General features: G+C 40.7%; 2 protein-coding genes across 2 annotated transcripts; one reads left to right on the top strand and one right to left on the bottom strand.

The window, feature by feature from the left end:
- Positions 1–738: 738 nt before the first annotated feature.
- On the top strand, positions 739–3,714 carry LOC131456660 (transcription termination factor 2, mitochondrial-like). Its single transcript, XM_058625169.1, has 2 exons — positions 739–868; positions 2,045–3,714. Exon 2 carries the CDS (start codon positions 2,059–2,061, stop codon positions 3,148–3,150), a length of 1,092 nt encoding a protein of 363 aa, XP_058481152.1. The 5' UTR covers positions 739–868; positions 2,045–2,058; the 3' UTR covers positions 3,151–3,714.
- A 729-nt stretch (positions 3,715–4,443) lies between these two features.
- On the bottom strand, positions 4,444–18,285 carry LOC131456658 (cryptochrome-1-like). The gene is made up of 13 exons (XM_058625165.1): positions 17,377–18,285; positions 10,394–10,502; positions 10,166–10,308; positions 9,891–10,075; positions 9,292–9,380; positions 8,738–9,190; positions 8,495–8,646; positions 7,807–8,009; positions 6,790–6,912; positions 6,600–6,698; positions 6,419–6,502; positions 6,079–6,181; positions 4,444–5,281 (listed from the first exon to the last, which is right to left on the bottom strand). Exons 1-12 carry the CDS (start codon positions 17,532–17,534, stop codon positions 6,081–6,083), a joined length of 1,899 nt encoding a protein of 632 aa, XP_058481148.1. The 5' UTR covers positions 17,535–18,285; the 3' UTR covers positions 4,444–5,281; positions 6,079–6,080.
- Between the last annotated feature and the right edge of the window lie 3,229 nt (positions 18,286–21,514).

Raw genomic sequence — 21,514 nt, 5'->3', positions numbered from 1 at the left:
CATTTGTGTTGAGACATATTAAAGACACATTCTCATAAATTAAGGTTATTTTAATTAATTAAATTAAGGTCAAGTAGGCTATAGCCCCTTTTTTTGCTAAATGAAAATCGGTTTTGTGTTAGTTTTATAGCGGTTTCCCAAAACTTCAATACAAGACGTTATACAAGGCATTAAGAGGGAATAATATATAAAATAAAGGGACTATTTTTCATTTCAAGTGAATCTAGATGTAAGTAATACAGCATTTACTTTACTTGGAGTTTTGTTTTGATATTATTTACATGTAATTTCCAAGTGACCGTATGGTCACTGATAAAGTAAAAGTGAGTTAATAAACTCTAACAAAAGTTGTAAAAAAATAAAACCATATTAGGTATTTTTTTCCCCTTGTAACTACAAACACTAAGCTAACGTGCGTTGCCCAACTAGCTAACTTTTACCCTTAAGTTTTAGTGTAAAAAACTGTCATTTCTCCACTCAAAGTAAACATTGACTGACTGTATGTTATTGTGTGACTTTATTGCTTCATGGCAAACATTTTTATCGTGTCATTTTACCTTTCACGTGTGTGAAAAACGGAGCAGCAGAGACTTGTAAAAGGTAACGTTCAGGTGTCGAGCTCAACCGTTCCCCACGTACTGGAGGCTTGAAATCCCCGTTGCGCCCTCTATCGGTGTGTGACGGTGAACACAGCAGCAGCACCAGCAACTGCTCTGGTCACGCCCCCCCTCCTCTTGCTTCCCGCCGCGTGCAGAAGGCGCGGTCATGAGTTCAGTGTCTGACCCCGCCCCCTTTGGTCCGCTCTCGTTATGAAACTAAAGAAGTGGGCGTGACAGACGGAGTCCTCCAGCTGCAGCCTGACAATCTGGTAATAACGAAGGACTTGTGCTTGTTTTTTTCCACTTTTTTATTCATTTAATTTCATTTAAATCATAAACATTGACTTTGTGTGTTTTTATTCTGTCGCTATTTGCGTGCTTTTGTGTTGATTCGCAGCCGCACTGGTCGTGATAACAGTGTAATGTACACAGTGTACACATGGTGAGAGAGTGTGAGAACGTTCAGGTACACTATGTTCAGTGTCAGTGTGAGCCCTGTTGTTGTTTTATGCAACACTTCAAACATGTTGTTCGTCCACATTCATGCAACATTAATGCACTTTGCTGCTCATCCATGTGTTAATGTGACCCAGTTATTGCTGACCAGGCTAAATTTGTACAGAATGTTCCTGGTGTTGTGCTATTTATTCAGTGTTAAACAGCTGAGACAGAAAGAGAAGTTGGGTTTCCTCTTATTAAGCAGTGTACAGTGTTTAAAAAGACTAATTAAAAGTTTAAAAGTAAAAACAGACAGACTGGCGAAAAAAAATTGTGTCTGAATTAGAAATGTTTTATTATAAATTCTGTTTTTTGTTAAACAGCAAATCAAAAATTTCCTCCAAAGTAGATTAAGTAGATTATTCTCTTTAAGAGTAAATAATTGGAGTTTTCTATGATAACAAATTAAAATTGTGGGTTAAGTAAAAAAAAAATAGTTTCAGGAACCCATGATGCTTGTATTACTGTTTTCATGTAGCAAATTGAGAAAAAAAAAAAAAGATTTTCTATCATAAATTAAATATATATATAATAACTGTTGGAATTTGAGAAAACAAGCTAAAACAATGTTAGTTTTAGCAGATAACATTTTGACTTTTCTCAATAAAAAATTCTATCATAATGAATTTTTATAACATTCTTGTATAGTAAATTACTGATTTGAATTTTCTGCAGTATTTCATGTTGTTTTTCCTATATTACATTCAAGGAATCTTGGCTTTTGTGTAGCAAATTGGAAAAATATTTGGGGGGTTTTTCATCAAAAAATAATACAAAAATTGTTGGAATTGAACAAAAAAAGCAATAAAATTTGTGAAATTATTCTAGAAAAATATTCACGACTGTTAATGAAAGTCATTATTAGTTTGTGTCCTATATAACATTGTTATTTAGAATATATGAGCTGTATAGATATTCTTATAGATTTTTTGTTGTTGTCTACGCAGATCCACCATCAACAATGCTCCGTGTCACCAACGCCTCCCTGTGCACTTCCTGTCGGAGGATGAGGCTCCTCCTCCCCCTCTCTGCCTCCGCATCCACAGCAGTTCCACCTAACAAAAGGCCGGAGAACCAACACACGGTGAACTCCCTCTACGAACTGTCCGTGGACATCCAGAAGATTCGCAAGTCCAAGGGCTGGGTGCTGTCGGAGAGTTCCGCATTTGTGTCCGAAACTGCCAATCTCCTGAGGGACATGGGTGCAGATGGGACAGTCATCGCCCGAGTCCTGGAGGCGCACCCCGAGGCCGTCCTCTGTCCCCCGCAGGAAGTAGCTGCCCAGAGAGACCTCTGGGCGTCCGTGTGTCCCGGCAAACAAGACTTGATGAGCATCGTTGAGAAGTTCCCAGCCTCCTTCTTTGCGTTAACTCATCGTAGCAACCAGCGGGCAAACATCCTGTTCTTCCGGAACCTACGCCTCAGCAAGCAGATCATTGGGGAACTGATGGCGAGCATGCCGCAGTGCTTCAGTCGACCCATGGAACACAACCAGAAGGTCCTCCACACGCTGAGGGACACCTACCTGGATCTGGGAGGCGATGAGGCCAACGTTCACATTTGGCTGCAGACGCTGCTTGGCCAGAACCCGAGAATCCTCCTGTGGCCTGTACGGTCCTGGACAGACAGTCTGAGTTTCCTCAGAGCGCAGGGTTTCTCCTCAGAGGAGCTCCTCAGCCTTGTCTCCAGCCTCGGCGCCTCCGTCGCAGAGCTGCGGCCCGAGAACATGTGGCTGGCAATAGCATTCATCCAGAGCGCTCTGGACTGCTCCACAGATGAACTCAAGAAAATAGTCATCTTCTGCCCGGCCATTTTGCACTACTCCTTGCCCATACTGCTGACGCGGTTCCAGGCCTTGATGGACAACAACATGAGCACCCAGCAGGTGAAGGAATCTCCCAACGTTCTGGAGCTCAACACACAAATCATTCTGTACCGTATCCAGAAACTAGCTTCATACGGCTTTGACGTTCGCTCCGGCAGCTTAGATGTTCTAGTGGGAACCAAAAAAGACTTTGAGAAGAAGTGCGTCAAACTGAACCTGACTCGATAAAGACTGTTCTTCACCGCTGTAGCTCCACTCAGGACAGTTGAGGAGTGAGGGACAAGGCTTTATTTACACTAGGTCTTTAGACTGGCGTGTGTAAATGTTTTATACTTTTACAAAAAGTTTTCTACTTCTTCTTCTTTCAAACCTCCAGTGATACAAAAACAACCCTCCTGATTAGAGGCGGGTCAAAAGTGATTAGATTAGCAATATTCTGACACTAAATCTCAACATTTTTTGATAAAATACAACACTTTTAATGAATTTGCAAATTCGCAAGTTTCAAGGAAGTCCACTATTGCACCAGATCCTTTTTGGGGTCGATTTGTATGTTTTCCTCAGTTTGAACTGACCAATATCTTGATATATCATTATATGATGGTCTTCCAATGTATTACCCTACCTATGGAATGTATTGCTTTTAAAATGATTGTTAATGTTTTTATGAAATACCTTGCAAAGCACAACGTGGGAAAAGGGTTTTAAACTACCTTGGAACATAAAGATTTACTACTGAGATTGTGGTTTTTGAACACAACAGATGACTAATAAATGTCAACACCTATCATATCTTGGCGTCTTTGTTCAGCATTGTGAATGATCATACAGCCTCTAGGGCATTTTCAGACATGAAGGGTCCTGATGTTCTCTGGACTTTGGCATCTGGGTTCCGTCCACAACAGCAGGAAAATGTCCTGAACCTTCCTGGTGTGTTCTCCCTCTAACCCTAACCTGGAAAACACTTATTTCAGAGAAGGTCCTGGGCAACTAGTGCTTGTTTCTCACATACAGATGTTCTGGAAGAGTTCAGGAAAACATCCGTACTTCAGATAAATTTAATAAGGCTTTGATTTTAACTGTGTTTCACAGCATTTGAAATCTATAATGTCCCATTACTCCCATATTCTGGTGTCTTCTACCTTCTGGATTCTTCCTCCAACCAGACTTAGTTCAGTTGAATGCAACGATTCACACTGTTAAGTCAGGTGTGGGCCACACGGTCAGTGTAGTGGTTAGCACTCTTGCTAACCCAGTCGGAACAAGGGCCTTGTGTGCCTGGGTTCTTTCCGGGTTCCTCCCACAGTCCAAAAACATGCAGATGTTGAGTGGTAGAAGATGGACGGATGGTTCTGTTTACAACAGCAGGAGAATGTCCAGAACTTTGTGAACCCAAGTCTCAGGGAGCATCCTGAGCAGACATTTTGTGTCTTACTGTACGTAATATGTCCATACTTTGTTTTGAAACCAGATTTGACCCAATAATAAATACTTGAACACAAAATAATATGACTGAAACAGTTTGTATACTGAACCCAGTTTTAATGAAACAAGCACATTGAGTAGGAACAGGAAGCAAATGAAGCAGTTCTCTCCTGTGGTACATTTATCGGGAATTACACTTTGGGGACACAGTGATATGACAACTCTTGATTCCCCATAATTTGTTCTCAAGAAAAACCCCCAAACACAAGACAAGGCTGTCAAGTTGCTCATTAGGAACAAATAACGAGCCAGCGAGTGCTCGGATACAGAGAGAAAAAACATCGATACACTTCTGTCCATATATACGTGGGATGTTTCAAAACAGGTGAATGTTTGGGAAATGAAGAGTTAAGAGACGACCTGTGGCTGCTTTAGCAGCGATACTAGATTTGTCACTGTCATTTAGTCTGGAATGGACATTCTATATAAATGCCTTTAAAACTTTTATCGAAAAACTTCCAGTAGTAAGAAAGAAAAAAAAAAAGAAAAAGATCCATCGACAATGATTTCTCATATCAAAAATATATATCAGTGAGTCTATGAGGGGGAGGGGTCTACACAAAGAGAGAAAACGCACATACAATATTCAAATATGTACAAGTTGTATGTGAGCGTAAATTTAGCAAATTCATTATATACACAAGGAAGCGAGTCCCAGCAGTGTGAACCCAAAGACGAGCGCAGTCCAAATGGTTTAATATAATCTTATATAATATAACGTTATGTACAGTCCGGTAACAAACGCTGAGTCATGAAGGATGTGTTCGCTCGTCCTTGTCCTCCACGAGGTGAGGTCATGTGACTCTGCAGTACTTTTGAGAGAAAAGTCTTAGCGTCAGCCATTTGTTTGCTCGATGCGTGTCTGCAGACGCTCCTGTGTGGAGAGAAAACACAAGAAATGGATGTCAATGACGGAAAAAAAAAACACCAGTCACAACATCAACAAATCCCCAAAAAGACAAAAATCCAACAAACAAAAGTGGACAAAAATCGAAAAACATTAAAAGAGATAATTTAATATCCTGACAAATTTGTCCCTAAGGGCACAAAATGTCCCTAGAAACTCTTAAGGGTTTAAGAAATTGGAGTTCATTAAGTGGTCATGTGCGACCAAAAAACTTATACTTTACGTTTGTGTATATATACTTACAGAAACACTGGTATATTTGTATTATTGTAATTATAACAACATACGTAGCTAATGTTTCAGGTCATTATTACTATTATTATTATTATTTCTCTATTTTTCATATTTGCTGATCGTTCAGGTTGAGGTGGGGTGAGTATCTGATTAGAAAAGTTTCTTGTTTTGTTGTTGTTGGTGTTCGTATATAAAAGAGAAAAAAAAACCAATTCATATGTTTGAAAAAAGGAGTCACAAAGTCAACAAATCTCCCCAAAAAAGACCAAAATCCAACAAACAAAAAGTGAAATCCAGAAATTATTGCCAGCCTGGGCTCAGTCATGTCAACTGACGCGGTCATTTTAAGTACTTTTTGTAAATCAGGTGAATTCTAATTCTTCTTGTCTGTATACCACACAGACTAATTGCTAATTTAATATTAATTCTTTTGATTTTGATCTAATATCCACTGGTCAACATTGTTTCTGAGCCACATACACATTTGTCTCAAATCCAGGTGCTGTCCCGTTTCAGAGTTTGACACTAACCTTTAGTAAGTGCTCTGCCTCTGGATTTTGGAGCTCTTTACATTTCCAGACTCCTTACTGTGTCGTTTGCCACTTGTGTGAGAGATGGAGTGATGATCCAGCCCTGAACATAATAACAAACAAAGTTCACAACATTACTCACTCTGTTACGTCTCTTCAGTACGGCCATTCTACGTCTTTTAAATTAATGAAGTTTATGAGGGAAGCGACCAACAGAATACTCCAATTAAACGTCACTGCATTCATGTCATATGGAGGGCTTCTGAATTCTATTAAAATCAAAGCTGCTACCATTAGTCAGCCTAAATGTGTCGAACCACGTCGTCCCGTCAGTTCTCACCTTTTTGAATGAGAGGGCCAGGAATCTGCTGAGCGCCTGGAGTGTAACACATCATACTGCTGCTGGTGCTGGTGCTGGCATAACCTGGAACGAGCAGACAACATTCAAGAGAATTAGCACCGAATACACTTTACAAGGAATGAATTACAAAAAGGTGAAGTAGCCGTCGATCCATCCTCACCCTGCTGGTGTGTGCCCGTGTTGTTCTGTGAGTCGCCCTGCAGGTACAGCATGACACCGCTCTGCCAGTCTCCCTGGGAGTGAGCAGGCATCTGATAACCTGGAAATAAATATGATATAAAAGCTTATTAAAAAAAAGTATCTTGAGGGCACGTACAGCTACAGAGAGGAGGAGGAGTTGTGTCTCTTACTGGACGGAGCTGCGGCGTTAGGCGTAGCCTCGGCGTGGAAGGCCATCGCGTCCGAGGACGCTTCGCTCACTTCGTTGCCATGACCGTGACCGCTGGGGTTGGAGGGCACCGACGCTAAAAGGCCTGAGGACAAGAGGGGACAAGAGGGGACAAGAGTTCACAGCTTCTATATAATACAGTGACTTAATACAGACATGTTATGTTATGACATTCCCACATTAAACCTTCATCCCTTTTCCTCAGTGATGGAAAACTGTCAAAGTGAAGTGAAGCTGCTTCTCTTAGATGTCAAAAAAATCAACAAACGGAGTGTTTTAGTGAACTGCCAAAAATCCTGAGGCCAGCAGAGGTGGAAAAACCTCTCTCAAATACAGTTCCACAGGATTCCACTTAGACTTAGCCACATATCGGTCACTCTTCATATCATGAGGCTGAAGTTGCAATAGTCAAGCAGTTAAGGGGAAACTTAAGGAAAAGAGTTCCAGAGTGTGTGTTACTGATGTGAGCGCACGTTGGAATAAAGGTTTGACGTATTTTTGAGACACACTATGACATTTACAACACTGTCGTTGTTTTTGAGAACGGTAGGGTTAAGTTTCCCTTAAGTTTCCCACTTTACTGCCAACCACGAGGCTTCAAATCTGGACGCCAACTTCAGCGTCTTTCCGGACCCCGACGCGGAAAGAACAATCTGTCGGTGTTCTCCAGAGTAGAATGTATCAGAAAATTAAATGCCGTTTCCATGTTTCAATGTTTCCATACCCATGAAAAGCACAAGGGGGCAGTATAAGGATCAGGTCTAAGTTCAGTTCAAGATAAGTTCTGTGGCATAATGCTTGATCTCTGTGGGTTTTTAAAGCGTGAAAAGAACTCAAAAACAGCTTGAAACCAGCACTGGTGCGGTTCCATTTTGAGAAGCCTTTTTTCTGCCAACATGGCGGAGTAAACAACATGTGTACCAATTAAATTAAGTTTAAATAAATACAATTAAAGTTAGAAATCTCGTCGTGTTCTCACCGAGGCCCCTGTAGCACGAGAGCTGCTGGTAGATCTGCTTCATGCGCTCGATGTTGAGGCGGCTGGCTTCCGCGTGGTTCACCATGGGCTTCGGGTAGTGGACCCCGATGATACATTTGGCCGCCTTCTGCACGCTCTCCGGAGCGTTCCAGGGATCGTAAATGTACTTGGCAGGAAAGCCTCTGAGGATGGGCAGGTAGCGCCTGAACGGAGACATAAACGAGGATTAGTGAGCTGCATTTCACTCGATCACTGCCATCCTTTCAAAAACACAATGTACACTGGACGACGCAGTGGTGTACTGCTGTTAACACTGAAGAAACTGCATTGACAGGGAAGATTCATTGTGTGTGGCGTGTTTCCATGACAACACATTTTCTAGCACTGCACGAGTCCACAGTGTGGCACTGTGGAACCACAGACCGGGACTCTGATCAAATATGTGAAGACTGGGGCACGTTGGAGCGTTTTTTTTTTTCCATGGTGAAAAACAGAAAAATCTGCCATGTCACCATGGCAACACGGTTAGACGATAACCCACAATTTTCACAGCGCAGCATCACCCACGTCTGACGTATGTGAGGGCCCATACACGCAAGATCCAAAGTCTCAAAACAACACCCTGGCCTTTTCATGGACACAAGCAAATAAAGACTGTGATGTCTCAAAAAATAACAAGCGAGCTTACCGTATGTAGTCTCCGTTGGGGTCTGTGCGACGGCCAAACCCCACGGGGCAGTAGCAGTGGAAGAACTGCTGGAAGAACGAGCTGCAGGAGAGCCACATCCAGCTGCCGGCGTTCACGCTCCAGTCGGCGTCCAGCAGCAGCTCCTCAAACACCTTCACACACAAATACAAGCCTCATGTTAAGTTATTTCTTAGAGTGTAGAGGAAAAAAAAGACAGGAACAGACTTAAAGATCCCTCTGTACCTTCATGCCCTCCTCCCAGCTGATCCACAGGTCTCCTCTGGTCAGGAAGCAGGCCACGGCGTGTCGGGCCAGGTGGTGGATCCATCCCTCCTGCCTCAGCTGAGTCATGATGGCGTCGATCCACGGGAAGCCCGAGCGGCCCTCCGCCCACTTGGCCAGCGCCTCGGCGTTGCGGTCCCAGGGGATCTGGACGCAGATGGGGTTGCTCTCCATCTTGTCGAAGCACGGGTTGTTGGTGGCGGCCGTGTAGAAGAACTCGCGCCACAGCAGCTGCCCGTAGAGCGAGAGCGGCGGGGAGCTGTTCTTCTTCACCTTCCTGTAGAGGTCGGTGAGCTTGAAGTAGAAGAGGCGGCAGGAGAGGCAGCCGAAGCGCAGGTACGGACTGAGGCCCGTCGGGCTGGCGAGCAGCGAGTTGGCGTTCATTCGGGGGCGCTCGAAGTTGGCGACCCACGCCTGATGACGACAAGGAAATGATCGTGAGTACTGAACTGAATTGCATGGTGGAAAAAGGGGCTAAAAAGCTTCAATGGTGTTTTAAATCTGCTGTGACTGACCTTCCTCTCCAAATGCCTCTCAAGTCGCGTGAGAGCTTCGGATTCTCCCCCCGGCCACACGGCTGAGGCCAGACCCTCAGTGTCGAAACCTGCAGGACAAAAATAACATGTAAGTTCAGACTGTACCTTAAAGACCACATCCAGACCTGATATCAACATCACACACGCAATTTGTCCACATTACAGACTAATGAGAAGTGTTTTAAGTGATTTAAAACTGTTATTAATAACTTTTAAGGCTCTATAGGGCAACGACCCAGACTTATCGAAGACCTGCTGGTCCCTTATGAGCCAAACCGTAATTTAAGGTTCTCTACGACTGGACCCTTTTGGTCTGGCCCCCTTAAGTTGTAGAACTACCTGTAGATCTCAGACAAGCAAAATCGGTTTCAAATTATAAGTCACTTCTTATTTAAGGGTCCATTTTATTGTTGTTCTGTTGTAGTTTTACTGTTTGTTCTTTGTTTCTGTTGTTATTTTCTGTTCTATGGAAAGCTTTTGGTCACAAGTTAAGACATGATAAGTATTTACTATTTTATGTCCTATGTTTATAAAAACCCAAACGACCACACGAGCCGTGGACTCGCAGCTCAACTCACCGAGCTCCTCCAGGGACGGGACCCCGAACTTGTCGTCGTGCTCGTCGGACAGCGGCGTCGTGCACTTCCCCATGACGTCGCCTGTGATGGACTCTGCAGGCACCTCCACTGCGTCCATGCGACTGATGAGGGTCTGGAACCGCTTGTAGGTCAGCGGGGACTGACCCCCATTCAACTCTATGATCCTTGAGAGGTTAAAGGGCAAAAGAGTCAGATTTAGGTCACAAAATACATTGTAAATTGCTGGGATTCACAGAGGGGTGGTGTGAACTTACTTGTCCAGGTCATAGAGCGTGTGGGAGGTGCGAACTATCACCTCCACTGCAGCCTCAGAGGCCAGCTTCTTAATCGCTGCATCTCGCTCCTTCCCGAAAGGCTCAGAGTCGTACTCGTAAGACAGGCGATTGATCTTCCACTCCTGAAAAGATTAATATAATGATGATTATGTTCGGTTTTACACACGGCCAGAACATTCAGGGTGTGAGCGCGGCAAAACACGGTACCTTGAAAAGTCTGGGAAAGACATCGGTGGGTTGGCCTCGAATCACAAACAGGCGAGAGTTGAGTTTACGGAGGCTGGAGTCCAAGTCCTCAAGACTCTGCAGTAAGAACCTGGAAAGAGACAAGAAGAGTTTGAAAACACAGATATTGACATTTATAGATTACAGATTACAATTTCCTTCCAAGAACCTATGTAGCCTTCAGTGCAGGGCTGCAACCGTTCTTTTGATAATCCATTAATCGGTCGACCATTTTCTAGATGGATTGAGTACTTGTTTGGTCTGTAAAACGTCAGAAAAGTTGATTGGCGTTTCCCAAACCTGGACATTGTGTTGTCACATGTCTTGCTTTGTCCACAAACCAAAATGATTCAGTTTTGATGATTTGGCGCAAAGAAAAAGTCCGAAAATATTCACATTTAAGTAGCCGAAAATGTGCAGCTCTACTTCAGAAGACGCGAAGTTGGTCCATTGTGTGCTGCCTCCAGGTGATCGTACAATTAAATCGATAAAATAAAAGACCAAATCTAATTCTTTTATCCAATTTTAAGTAATGCAACCTATATATTTTACACACTGGACTCATGTTGTCTCACTAAATCGACAAGTCCCTACTACGTCAGGGGTTATGAAAACCGGTTGAGACACGAGGAGCACCTCATGTGGTGTCGCGTATGAAAACTGTGTCGACCGGAGGCTCAACAAACGGCGTGAGTCAGCAGAAACGTCCGACTGGGATAATGCCGGTAAATCAAGCGGAGAGCGCAGGACCAGTGGGCGGCCATCTTACCTCCGCTGTGAGGGTTCTTTTCTTTCTAGAGAGATATTATGTAGATAATATGCATGTGTCACACCGTGACTCATAACATGTCCGTCACAAGTCGTGTTCAAACTTTTTTGTGGTTGAGTTTTGTAATCCTAACCCAACACACACACAAAGGACAGCGCTAATACAAACAACTAACTCACTGATGTGCAACATCCTCTCCTGTGCTCTTATACAACAGTTAATAATCAATAATAAAATATTAAATATTTTGATTTTTGGGGGGGTAAAACAAGTTCTTTAGTGACACTAGTTTCTTGTGGACTAAAATATCTAAGGATGTCACCATTCTCCCCCTATTTTCTGACATTTAACATTTAGCAGTCCTGATGTGATAATAGTATTATTTTAGGACTTAGTCAGTTTTGCCTTTTAAAAATAAAGCTATTTCATGACTGACGACTGATGAGCAATTGCTCTAGTTTTGATTTTAAGAAAAATCCACAAACTTTAAGAGGTTTTATTCTTACCAATATGAATATTTGCTAATTCCATCACACGCTTATTGTGAAAAGTCAACAATTTACTCAATTTTTAACAAGAGCAACAGCTCTTTCGCTTGCACACATTCTGTGACTCTATATTAGGTTCCGTTACACATCTGTTGTGTCACATTAAAATACATGAATAAATTGAATGTGAAGCAGGCAGATTGTTCAGGACGATAAATAAGCAGCCAGTGCATGATTCCTGCGGAGTTAAGGGCCTGAAAAAGCAGCAGCGGCAGCAAAGTCAAAAATTATTCTCATTCAGAGCACAATCACTTTGTAATTCGGACAAGCTCGACCTGAAATAACCCAGTTGAACTTCCACTTAGCAAGAGAATGTGAGCAGGTAACCACGCCGTGTCCTTTATGACTCAGCCCGAAAAAAGCTTTTAAAAAAATGATGATTTTATCACAGTCGGATGAGCAGAAGATACACGCGAGTGGTGACGTCAATGAACGAATGCATACCTGGAACAAATACGATTGCAAAAAACAGATATTTAATCTTTTTTGTGGTTCCTCCATTATTTACTCTTCTTTTTTAAAATAACTGCTTCTGATTTTATCTTCCAAGAAAATAAGACAACAATCAGTCGACACACGATGTGTGCACAGTGGCAGTGATGCGGTGCTTCCCGTGCTGTCGCTATAGCAACCAGAGGTCGTAGGTGGAGGTTCCCTGTAGCATCAGGCTCTTGCCACTCATGAAACGGATTATTGTTTTGTGCTTTGTTTGAAGCAGAATGGACGCCGATTAAACCTTAAATCCCAGCTTTTATTATGAAAGGCCAATGAGAGTACACATAAATGATGCAAAACTGCTTCACGACTTTATAACATCTCTTAAAACCAGAGCTGAACTAAAGCAGCGACACACAGAGAGATCAGAGATCATGAAGAGCATCATAGCTGCAGAGGAAAAAATAAAGAAATACCAGGTCAGATGTTTTTAGCTCCTTTCACACTCTCTCGAGGTGACAGATGCAACTAAGTAACGGTGACCTGCCTTCTCTAATGGCGTCTGATAATAACTAGCACACGCCGTCCAACGCTGGCCTTTTTAACGACACCGTTCACCAAAAGGTCGGTGTGACCTGCTAAGAGTTTTACAAATGTGATAATAACCTATTGTCAAAAATATTACAAAATTCTAATGGTTTGGGAAACGTTTTTTTTCCCAAACAACGAATCAATTCACCGCAAAATTAAACAACTATGAAAATAACGTCATAAAAGTACAATTTAGTTCAGTGGTTAAGTAGATTTTTGGAACAGGTTTACAACAGTTCCATCTGCCGGTCACCGGGTGGCGCTCCTGCTTCTCGGTCCAAATGTTATAGAACTATGTGAGTTCACTCTGTGAGCGAGTATGGGCTCCAACTGACGGACTTTAATCGTAAATGTATCCAAAAAAACTGTGCAAGTTCAAAAACTCCACGCCTGAAAATGCCCAACATTTTAAAAGTAATTCACAAGGTGTCCAACAGAGGGCACTGTGAGTGAAGCTTGGCCTGCATCCATGCCATCTCTGTTCATCAGAAGACAACAGTTTTGTTACGTTCGCTTTGCCTACTGCAGCTTTAAGTGTCAGCTACAATGTGAAAAAAGAAACAATGATCTGTTTTATATTCTGGCTCCTGGGACACCAGTCTTTCGCCCACATTAACTAAATCCTCATAAACTCCACCAAACATGAAATAAAAGCGCTCCCATGACGTCGGCCCACCCGACACAGTTTCGAGAATGAACAAGCGGACAGTGGGTATCAGACGAGGGGCAGCTTTGCTGGGATTAGATGGGTGCAGTTGTGCTGATCACCAGAGATAGTTAGGGGGTCTCCAGTGGCAGCAGAAACACAGAAGTAGGTCATTGTAGCGAGGGGGGCGGAGCCACGCGGTTAACACAGTGACCTAATTGTGACACGTGCGGAGGGGAAGTTACAGTTACTTTATGATCATTAAATTTTTTAATTTTTACAACCGGTCGACGACTAATGCGGGTTTTTCTACGGCCAACGCAAACTCTAAAACCTTTAATCAACGGTTGATAAATAAGTAACAGCATAGCCAACGCAGATTACAGAGAAATGTCGGCTGTGGTTTGTAATGTTTTTTATGGTCAGAAAACACCTGAAAATGTTGAAAAATGCTCCGCAAACCTCAAAATAATGACGACACCACATGTCCTGTTTTGTCCTCAAAGCAAAAATATTCAAATTTAACATTTATTTTGTTATACGGAACAAAAAAGCCCAGGAAATATTCACATTCAATGCTGAAAAACCAATTGTTTTAATCATAAAAATGCTCAAACTCAAATGAAGCTGAAACAATAACTCGATTGTTAATCGATCACTTAGTTAATCGGTTTGAAGCTTTTCTCATGATTAAAAACAAGATTTCTGATTGTTTTAGCTTCTTAAATGTGAATATTTTCTGGTTTCTTTGCTCCACATAACAAAGAAATCATTAAAAATTGAATCATTTTGGTATGAGGACAAAAACCATGACATTCGAGATCATCATCATTTCCAGGTTTGACAAACACCGGTCGACACTTTGTAGCCGAACATAGAACATAGAACATAGAACAACCAACAATGGACAATGATCAAACCGCAAGTAACTACTCACAGAAAAAACCCTGAAAACTTAATTACCTCCACCACCAACTGCAGTTTTCCTCAGTTATACAACGTGCGTCCGCTCCCAGCCTCTTGAATTTGACCTTCAAGAGGCTGAAAGCATGTGATGCAAAGCCATGGTGACCTTTGACCACTTAAACCTAAGCTGGTACTGAGTGCACGTCGTCTGTCTGAGTGAACACGCGCGGCAAAAATGTAAGGATTCTCTGGAACCACGAGACAAGCATCACAGGAATTCATTCTTAGACATCACAGGGACTGCAATCTTTAACCCCCTGGCCCCCATCACTGACTGTTAGTAACTGATTTTCCATGTATGTATTTTAGAGACGCATAATATTGGACTTTGTGCCAATCTCCGATAAATCATCCTATTACTAATCAAATACTAAATGAATCGTCAACTATTTTGATATTGATTGAGTTTAAGTGCATTTTTAATCATTTTAAACAAGTATTTTGACTTTTGCAGCTTCTTAAATGTGAATATTTGCTGGTTTCTTTGATCCATATAACAAAGAAATCAATAAAACCGAACGATTTTTGTTTGTAGACAAAAACAAGATCATCATTTTCCAGGTTTGGTAAACACCCATCAACATTTCTTGACAAACAACTACTTCCATCGATTCATCGAGAAATAATCAATTAGGAAAATAATTGTTAGTCGCAGCCCTACAGGGGTGTCTGGGACAATAATTGTCATATAGTCGCTTTTTTTATTGAAACTATCAGAATATTTTCCATACTTGTGTCGCAGCAGACGTAAATAGAAATTGTCTTGTATTGTATTAAAATAAGAAAACATTAACTCATAACTCATTAAAGTGTTTATACGAGATGAAATAAGGCGACAGAATTAGGGCGGACGGAGAGCTGTGCAAGTTTTCCAGCCGAGATACAGCAGTTTGGGTTTGAAATTCCAACTGTTATGTTATGAGTGAGGAAACCTTCTACCTAACACTGGAGGTTCACAATAACTGTCAGGAGAGTAGGAGGAGGAGAAGTCAGTGGGTCGTAGCAACCAGTGGCGGAGCTAGAGGGGAGGCAGGGGTGGCACTGGACCCCCCTGAAATCTGACCACAGTTGATTGACCTGTCACAGCACATGTCTTGTCGAACGTTGCCATTTTGAATCCTCCTGTACAGTAGTTCAGCGCTATGTACCACAAAGAGGTGTAATCCATTACAGTCTTTATGGACAGTGAAATCTTTGTTCTAAAGTAAGTTTTACGGTGGTTGCCTAATGACCCTAACCCCTTGAAATAGCCTTGGAGCAACCTCACAAACCCCCGACACAAGATTCCCAGATGTCCGTGACTTGCTTTATTGGTAAAAGTACTACAGCTAATTACACTTGTCTTATTTGTTTCACATCATTGATTATGTTTCAAAAGATGTAATTTAAGTTCCTTTTGATGAATGGCAATAATGGGTAAGGTTTGCATTCAACGATGTAACGGAGGAGTGCAAACTTCTCTAATCGTGGCACTTACGATTTAACGCAGCAGCCACTGGACCTCATTCAAAAAGATTACACTAAGATTATCATGTATTTTTTTTGATCATTTTCTTTAGACCTATGCGATGCTCAGAAGGAGTGGTAATTGTTCCGAAATGTGAGAATCTTCTGGTTTCATAACAAAGACATCATGAAAACAAGACAATATTGGTCTGCTATTGATCAAAATAACTGGATCGGATCTCGGGACAAATCCGACGCAAAACAAAAATCCTACATCTATCTTGTGCTTCACTATGCACAGGCTTTTAATATGTAAACAAAACAGCAAAAGTCCTGACACTTTAAGGACCAAAACAATGCCTCTATTCATTGGGTAAAATATAAATCCAACTCAATACAGCAAAGTACTGCTAACAGGGGTTAAGTGCAGAGTTTGGAGACGTCGCTTTTCTATTTACTTCCATCCACCTTGTTTTCTTGGTCAGTTGGTCACATTACCCTCATTCCTAAAATAGATGCACACTTTTGGAAAACAGGGAAGCCTTTTCAACACTTTTTGGCATTATTCACATTATTGACATTTACATCAGACTTGCTACTCATTTGTCGATTAGTTTTCGATTGAGGGAGTATTTGTTTGTTTGTTTTAAAATGTCAGAACATGTTGAAAAATGTTGACTGGTGTTTCCCAAACCTGGAAATCATGACGTTGTCAAATGTCTTGTTTTGTTTACAGACCAAAAATGTTTCACTTAAAATGATTTCTTTGTCAAATGGATTAGCAAAACCAGAACATATCCACGTTATAGGTTTTGAATGATAAAAAAGGCACAAAATCGATTATCAAAATAGAAAATGTAAAATACCACTTGTATGTCAATTTTCTGGCAACAAATTTAGTAGTTATTGACGATTTAAAATCAGTGCTGCAACTAATAAGTTGATTATTCGTCTATTTGTTTGAAAAATCATGATGTTGTCAACTGTCTTGTTTTGTTTACAGACCAAAAATATTTCAGTTTTAATGATTTCTGAAAATTAGCAGTTATTCACATTATTGAGATTTAAATCAGAGCTGCAGCTAAGTATGTTTGGTCCAGAAAAATGTTGAAAAATCTTGAAAAATGTTGACTGGTGTTTATCTGTCAATTATTTTCTCTATTAAGGGAGAATTTTTATGGGCTCTAAAATGTCAGAAAATGTCAATTGGCGTTTTCCAAACCCCAAAATGATGATGCATCCTTTTGTTTACAGAAGAAAGTTTTCATTGTTAATGATCTCTTTGTCAAATGATGCAGTGAAACCAGAAAATATTCACATTTAAGCTTGTTTTGAATGATTACAAAAACTCTACAACCGAATAATCGATTATCAAAATAGTAAAATGCAAAGAAAGTTGCATATTCGAGTGTCGAATCACAGCAGCGAATCACACCAGCAGCGTGAACGTACGTGGACTCCACACTGTGCCACTGTGTACGTGCATCATGAAAAAAGCAGGCGGTTCCCTGTGACAGCTGTGCCAGTGTGCGTTTACACGTGCTCGCAGGCGGCAGTGACTCACCTCCACCGGTTGATGCCAACGTTGGACGAGCCCGCGAACCAGGGGTCGAGGATGTAGATGCAGCGGACGGTGTCCGCTCCCAGCAGAGAATCCTTGAGGGACGGGTTGTCGTGGAGACGCAAGCCCTTCCTGAACCAGTGGATCGTATTAATGACCATTACTCGACTGGATGAGTCCTTTTTTATTATTATCCTTCTTTTTTTTTAAATAAATAAATATTAAATCAACTCCACTTTAATCCGGGTCAGTCAAGAACACTGGAGCACAAGGCCACAGGGAATCCAAATGACGGAGGGGGAAAAAGAAGTCCTTTAAAGCTGCTTTTAAAGCGTCGTTTTCAACAATCCCCTACTCTGAATATTAACCTTGCTCTAAAAGAACCTTTTCCATAATGTCAAAGAATTTATATACGCACGGCCGCTGAATCATTTGGCCACGAAGCAGGGCGAGCTCCCCGGAAAGCGGGCGGGCGTTAGGACCTGTCGTCGCTGAGGGAGAGCTCGTTGTATAACTTGTTATTGCGAGTAGTGTAAAAAGTACGTTTATAGCGTCAGAAAACACGCAGCAATTAAAACACAGTAGCTCAAATACAGTCCAGAGTCGTTTACTCGAGTGTAAGTGACAAACTGTGATTTTCCAGCCTGTAAATACACGTTGGCAGGAGGACCCGGTTACTCCCCGTCGAGACTGCCGAGGAAAGCTGGTTATGTAAATACAAAATCTGCCCCGCGATTTCTGTCAAATTTGTCGTTTTAACGGAACCCGAACGCTCACTTAGCTGCTGAAATACCTCCGAGGTTCCGTGTGACCCGTCTCCGTAACGTTCCGAGTGGATGTTTTGAGTGGAGAAAGCGAAGAATAACCGTTCTTCCCAACGTAAAATCCACGAATAGCTTCTGATGCCGCTGCTCGTCCACCAAACCGCTCCTACTGACCCAACTCCGCCCACACGAGGATGCACGCGCATGCTCTGTGGCCTGTGATTGGTCCAGAGTGTCTACGTGCGTTGTCACGTTTCTGCAGCGTGTTCTCTCTCTCCCTGAGCTAATAACAGGGCTGACTGTGTATGTGTGATAAACCGTGACCTCGAACCGCGGAGTACACACGTTTGCGGCAACGTTATGAAACCAAACCAAAACACAGCTCATAATATTCAGCTTTAACTGCAATATTTTGGTTAAAAGCAACTAAACTAAATCATATGATTTTAGAGGAGAGATGTGTGCTACTGCTTAACTTACATAATAAACATGTAAACATAAATGTGGAACAACAATGGCTTTTGTTTACACCATAAGAATTCCGATGAACACACGTATGTGTGTGTGAGTCAGTCCTTACTGGGACCAAAACCTGGTCCAAATGAGGCAGAACCTAATTTCTGGGGTCCTGGTTATGATTGAGATTAGGATTAGGTATTAACTGGTTATGGTTCATTGTACAGTTTTGGTAAGGCTGTTCAAGTGAATGGAAGTCTACACAGTGTTAGAGTGTGGTTTAATAAGAAATAAATCACATTTTTATAGTTATTTATATGGATAAATGTATAATATCGTGAAAAATATGCCTTTGGTGCATCTTGTTGTGGTATTTTTGACACTTTATTCTGTTACATAAACTTTCACATCTCATATTTTAAACCATAAATGTATCTGCAAATGTTATTTATCTGTTTTATAATCATCTCTTAGTGTAATTTTTTAAAAATATTTTAAGCTTCATAAACCACTGCAGATGACTAAAACTTTGCTTGTCTATTGGACACATAACCATAAAAACACAATATGACCTACTTTAATGTCAGCGACATTATTTATTTCTTTATTTCTTTATGTGCGCGTGTGTAGAACATTATATCACCACTGCAGTTTGGTTTCATCGAGTTTTCTGAGGGGATTTGTTTTTCCCTTCCACAAATGCGTCACAATATTCGCTTACATAAAATGACTTGTAATTATGCAAGACATGACATGTGGCTTTGCACAAGGCGGGCAGTACCCGGCTGTGGCCACTGAGCGGCAGTGTGACACCACACCACCACCAGCACCTTCCTCACGTGACTGATAATATAATGGAGTTATATAATAACAAAAAAAAAATACAAATGCCCTAGTAACAGACATGGAAACTCCCCCTATACAGCAAAAAATATATATATATTATTGTTAATACTAATAATAGGGTTCTGGTTTTGCAGACATATACATATTAGAATTAAGATTTACATATAGAACAACACATGTTTAAATATTAATATCTAAATAATATTAATAATAGTATTATACTATAAACATTTAAACTACAGAAATATTAATCTAACGCACATCATTTAATCAATTATTAAAAATAAACATGGCTGTTTTTGATGACAAAACTTAATCATGTGATAATCACTCTGCTGGCAAAATACAAACGATCCATCATCTCACGAGGAAACTCATTCCCCTGTATTCTTTTTTAAAGCGGTTGCCAGGCAACCAAGGCTTGATAAGTGAGGACAAGCTTTTGCTTTTGGAGGAGCACAGTGCACACGTATAGAGAAGCAGCTGACAGCTGCCCACCTCCACCACTCTCACCACCAGCCACAGTTAGTCATCGCCATCATCATGAAGAATCTGCTGCAGCACTGCATCAAGAGAACTGTGACACACATGGACAGAGCGGAGGGCGGGACGTGCTAATGCTGACATCTGCTAACACAGAGAACATATACTGTAAGAGCATCATCATTCAGTGGGGGGGGAATAAAATAAAAAAATGTATTGTAAATCACAGATGTGTCTTCATCTCAGAGCTGCCGCTCGATTATTTAATCATACGCTGATAGAAATCGGTTAAATTTGTCGAAGAAAATAACCAAATATAACCTAAAAGCAATGTTTTTATGTTTAATCATATATATGCATAACATTAAAACCATATATTAAACATCATCGTAACTAAATCCATTCAAACTAAGGTTACCAAGTTAGTAAGACAACTAGCTCTCGTTATTTTCAGTGGACTTCATTTTGTCATTTTTAAGTTTGTCTCTCTCCAGTCCATAAACCTATATATCTATATATCTGCAGAGAGAATTAATTGTTTGACAAATTTTAAAAAAGAAATCTGATTAATTACGTTAATACAAAGTGGAGTTATATATTAGTTTAGTAGCCTAAAGTTAGCCTAAGGTTAGCCTAAATTTAGCTAAAACAATTGCTATCTAGCTATCTCTCTAATTATCTATCTATCTATCTATCTATCTATCTATCTATCTATCTATCTACAGCCTAAATTTAGCTTAAAGTTAGCTAAAACAATTGCTATCTATCTATCTATCTATCTATCTATCTATCTATCTATCTATCTATCTACAGCCTAAATTTAGCTTAAAGTTAGCTAAAACAATTGCTATCTATCTATCTATCTATCTATCTATCTATCTATCTATCTATCTATCTATCTATCTATCTATCTACAGCCTAAATTTAGCTTAAAGTTAGCTAAAACAATTGCTATCTATCTATCTATCTATCTATCTATCTATCTACAGCCGAAATTTAGCTTAAAGTTAGCTAAAACAATTGCTATCTATCTATCTATCTATCTACAGCCTAAATTTAGCTTAAAGTTAGCTAAAACAATTGCTATCTATCTATCTATCTATCTATCTATCTATCTATCTATCTATCTATCTATCTATCTATCTATCTATCTATCTATAGCCTTAATTTAACTTAAAGTTAGCTAAAGCAATTCCTATCTACCGATCTCTGTTGTGTTTTCATGTGGATCAAAAATACAGTACAATCTTCCCACAAATTGAACCTAACAGAACCCAAAAGCACTGTTTTTATGTTGTTGATAAAGCACGATATGTGTACGTATAACATTAAAAAAACATATTTCCCCCTCAGTTTGCTCCATTTTAGCACCGATTTTTACACGGCACATGCATGAGATACCATAAGCAAACAGGAGCATGTTCTGCAGAGAGAATAGAAGAACGAGTGATACAATTTGAGTTGAATATATAATGTACATCTAGTGAGATTCTGCATTGGGACATGTTTATATTTTTCTTCCTTGTCTTAAACCTTTCTGCAGGAAGTTGTTGTTTCTTCTTTTTTTTCCCCTCCAGTTTTGGCACGTGTGC

The sequence above is a fragment of the Solea solea genome, chromosome 3 (assembly GCF_958295425.1).
Source record: "Solea solea chromosome 3, fSolSol10.1, whole genome shotgun sequence".
NCBI classification, from domain to species: domain Eukaryota; kingdom Metazoa; phylum Chordata; class Actinopteri; order Pleuronectiformes; family Soleidae; genus Solea; species Solea solea.
This window is presented reverse-complemented; position numbering and strand designations above follow the sequence as displayed.

Bases quoted from the DNA above. Each gene is read 5' to 3' on its own strand.
- LOC131456658 (XM_058625165.1), bottom strand. From the start codon at position 17,534: ATGGTCATTAATACGATCCACTGGTTCAGGAAGGGCTTGCGTCTCCAC. The intron at 6,913-7,806 runs GTGAGAACACGA...TCTTGTCCTCAG, and splicing joins CTCGTGCTACAGGGGCCTCG to GCCTTTTAGCGTCGGTGCCC. The intron at 6,182-6,418 runs GTGAGAACTGAC...TATTATGTTCAG, and splicing joins TGGCCCTCTCATTCAAAAAG to GGCTGGATCATCACTCCATC.
- LOC131456660 (XM_058625169.1), top strand. From the start codon at position 2,059: ATGCTCCGTGTCACCAACGCCTCCCTGTGCACTTCCTGTCGGAGGATG.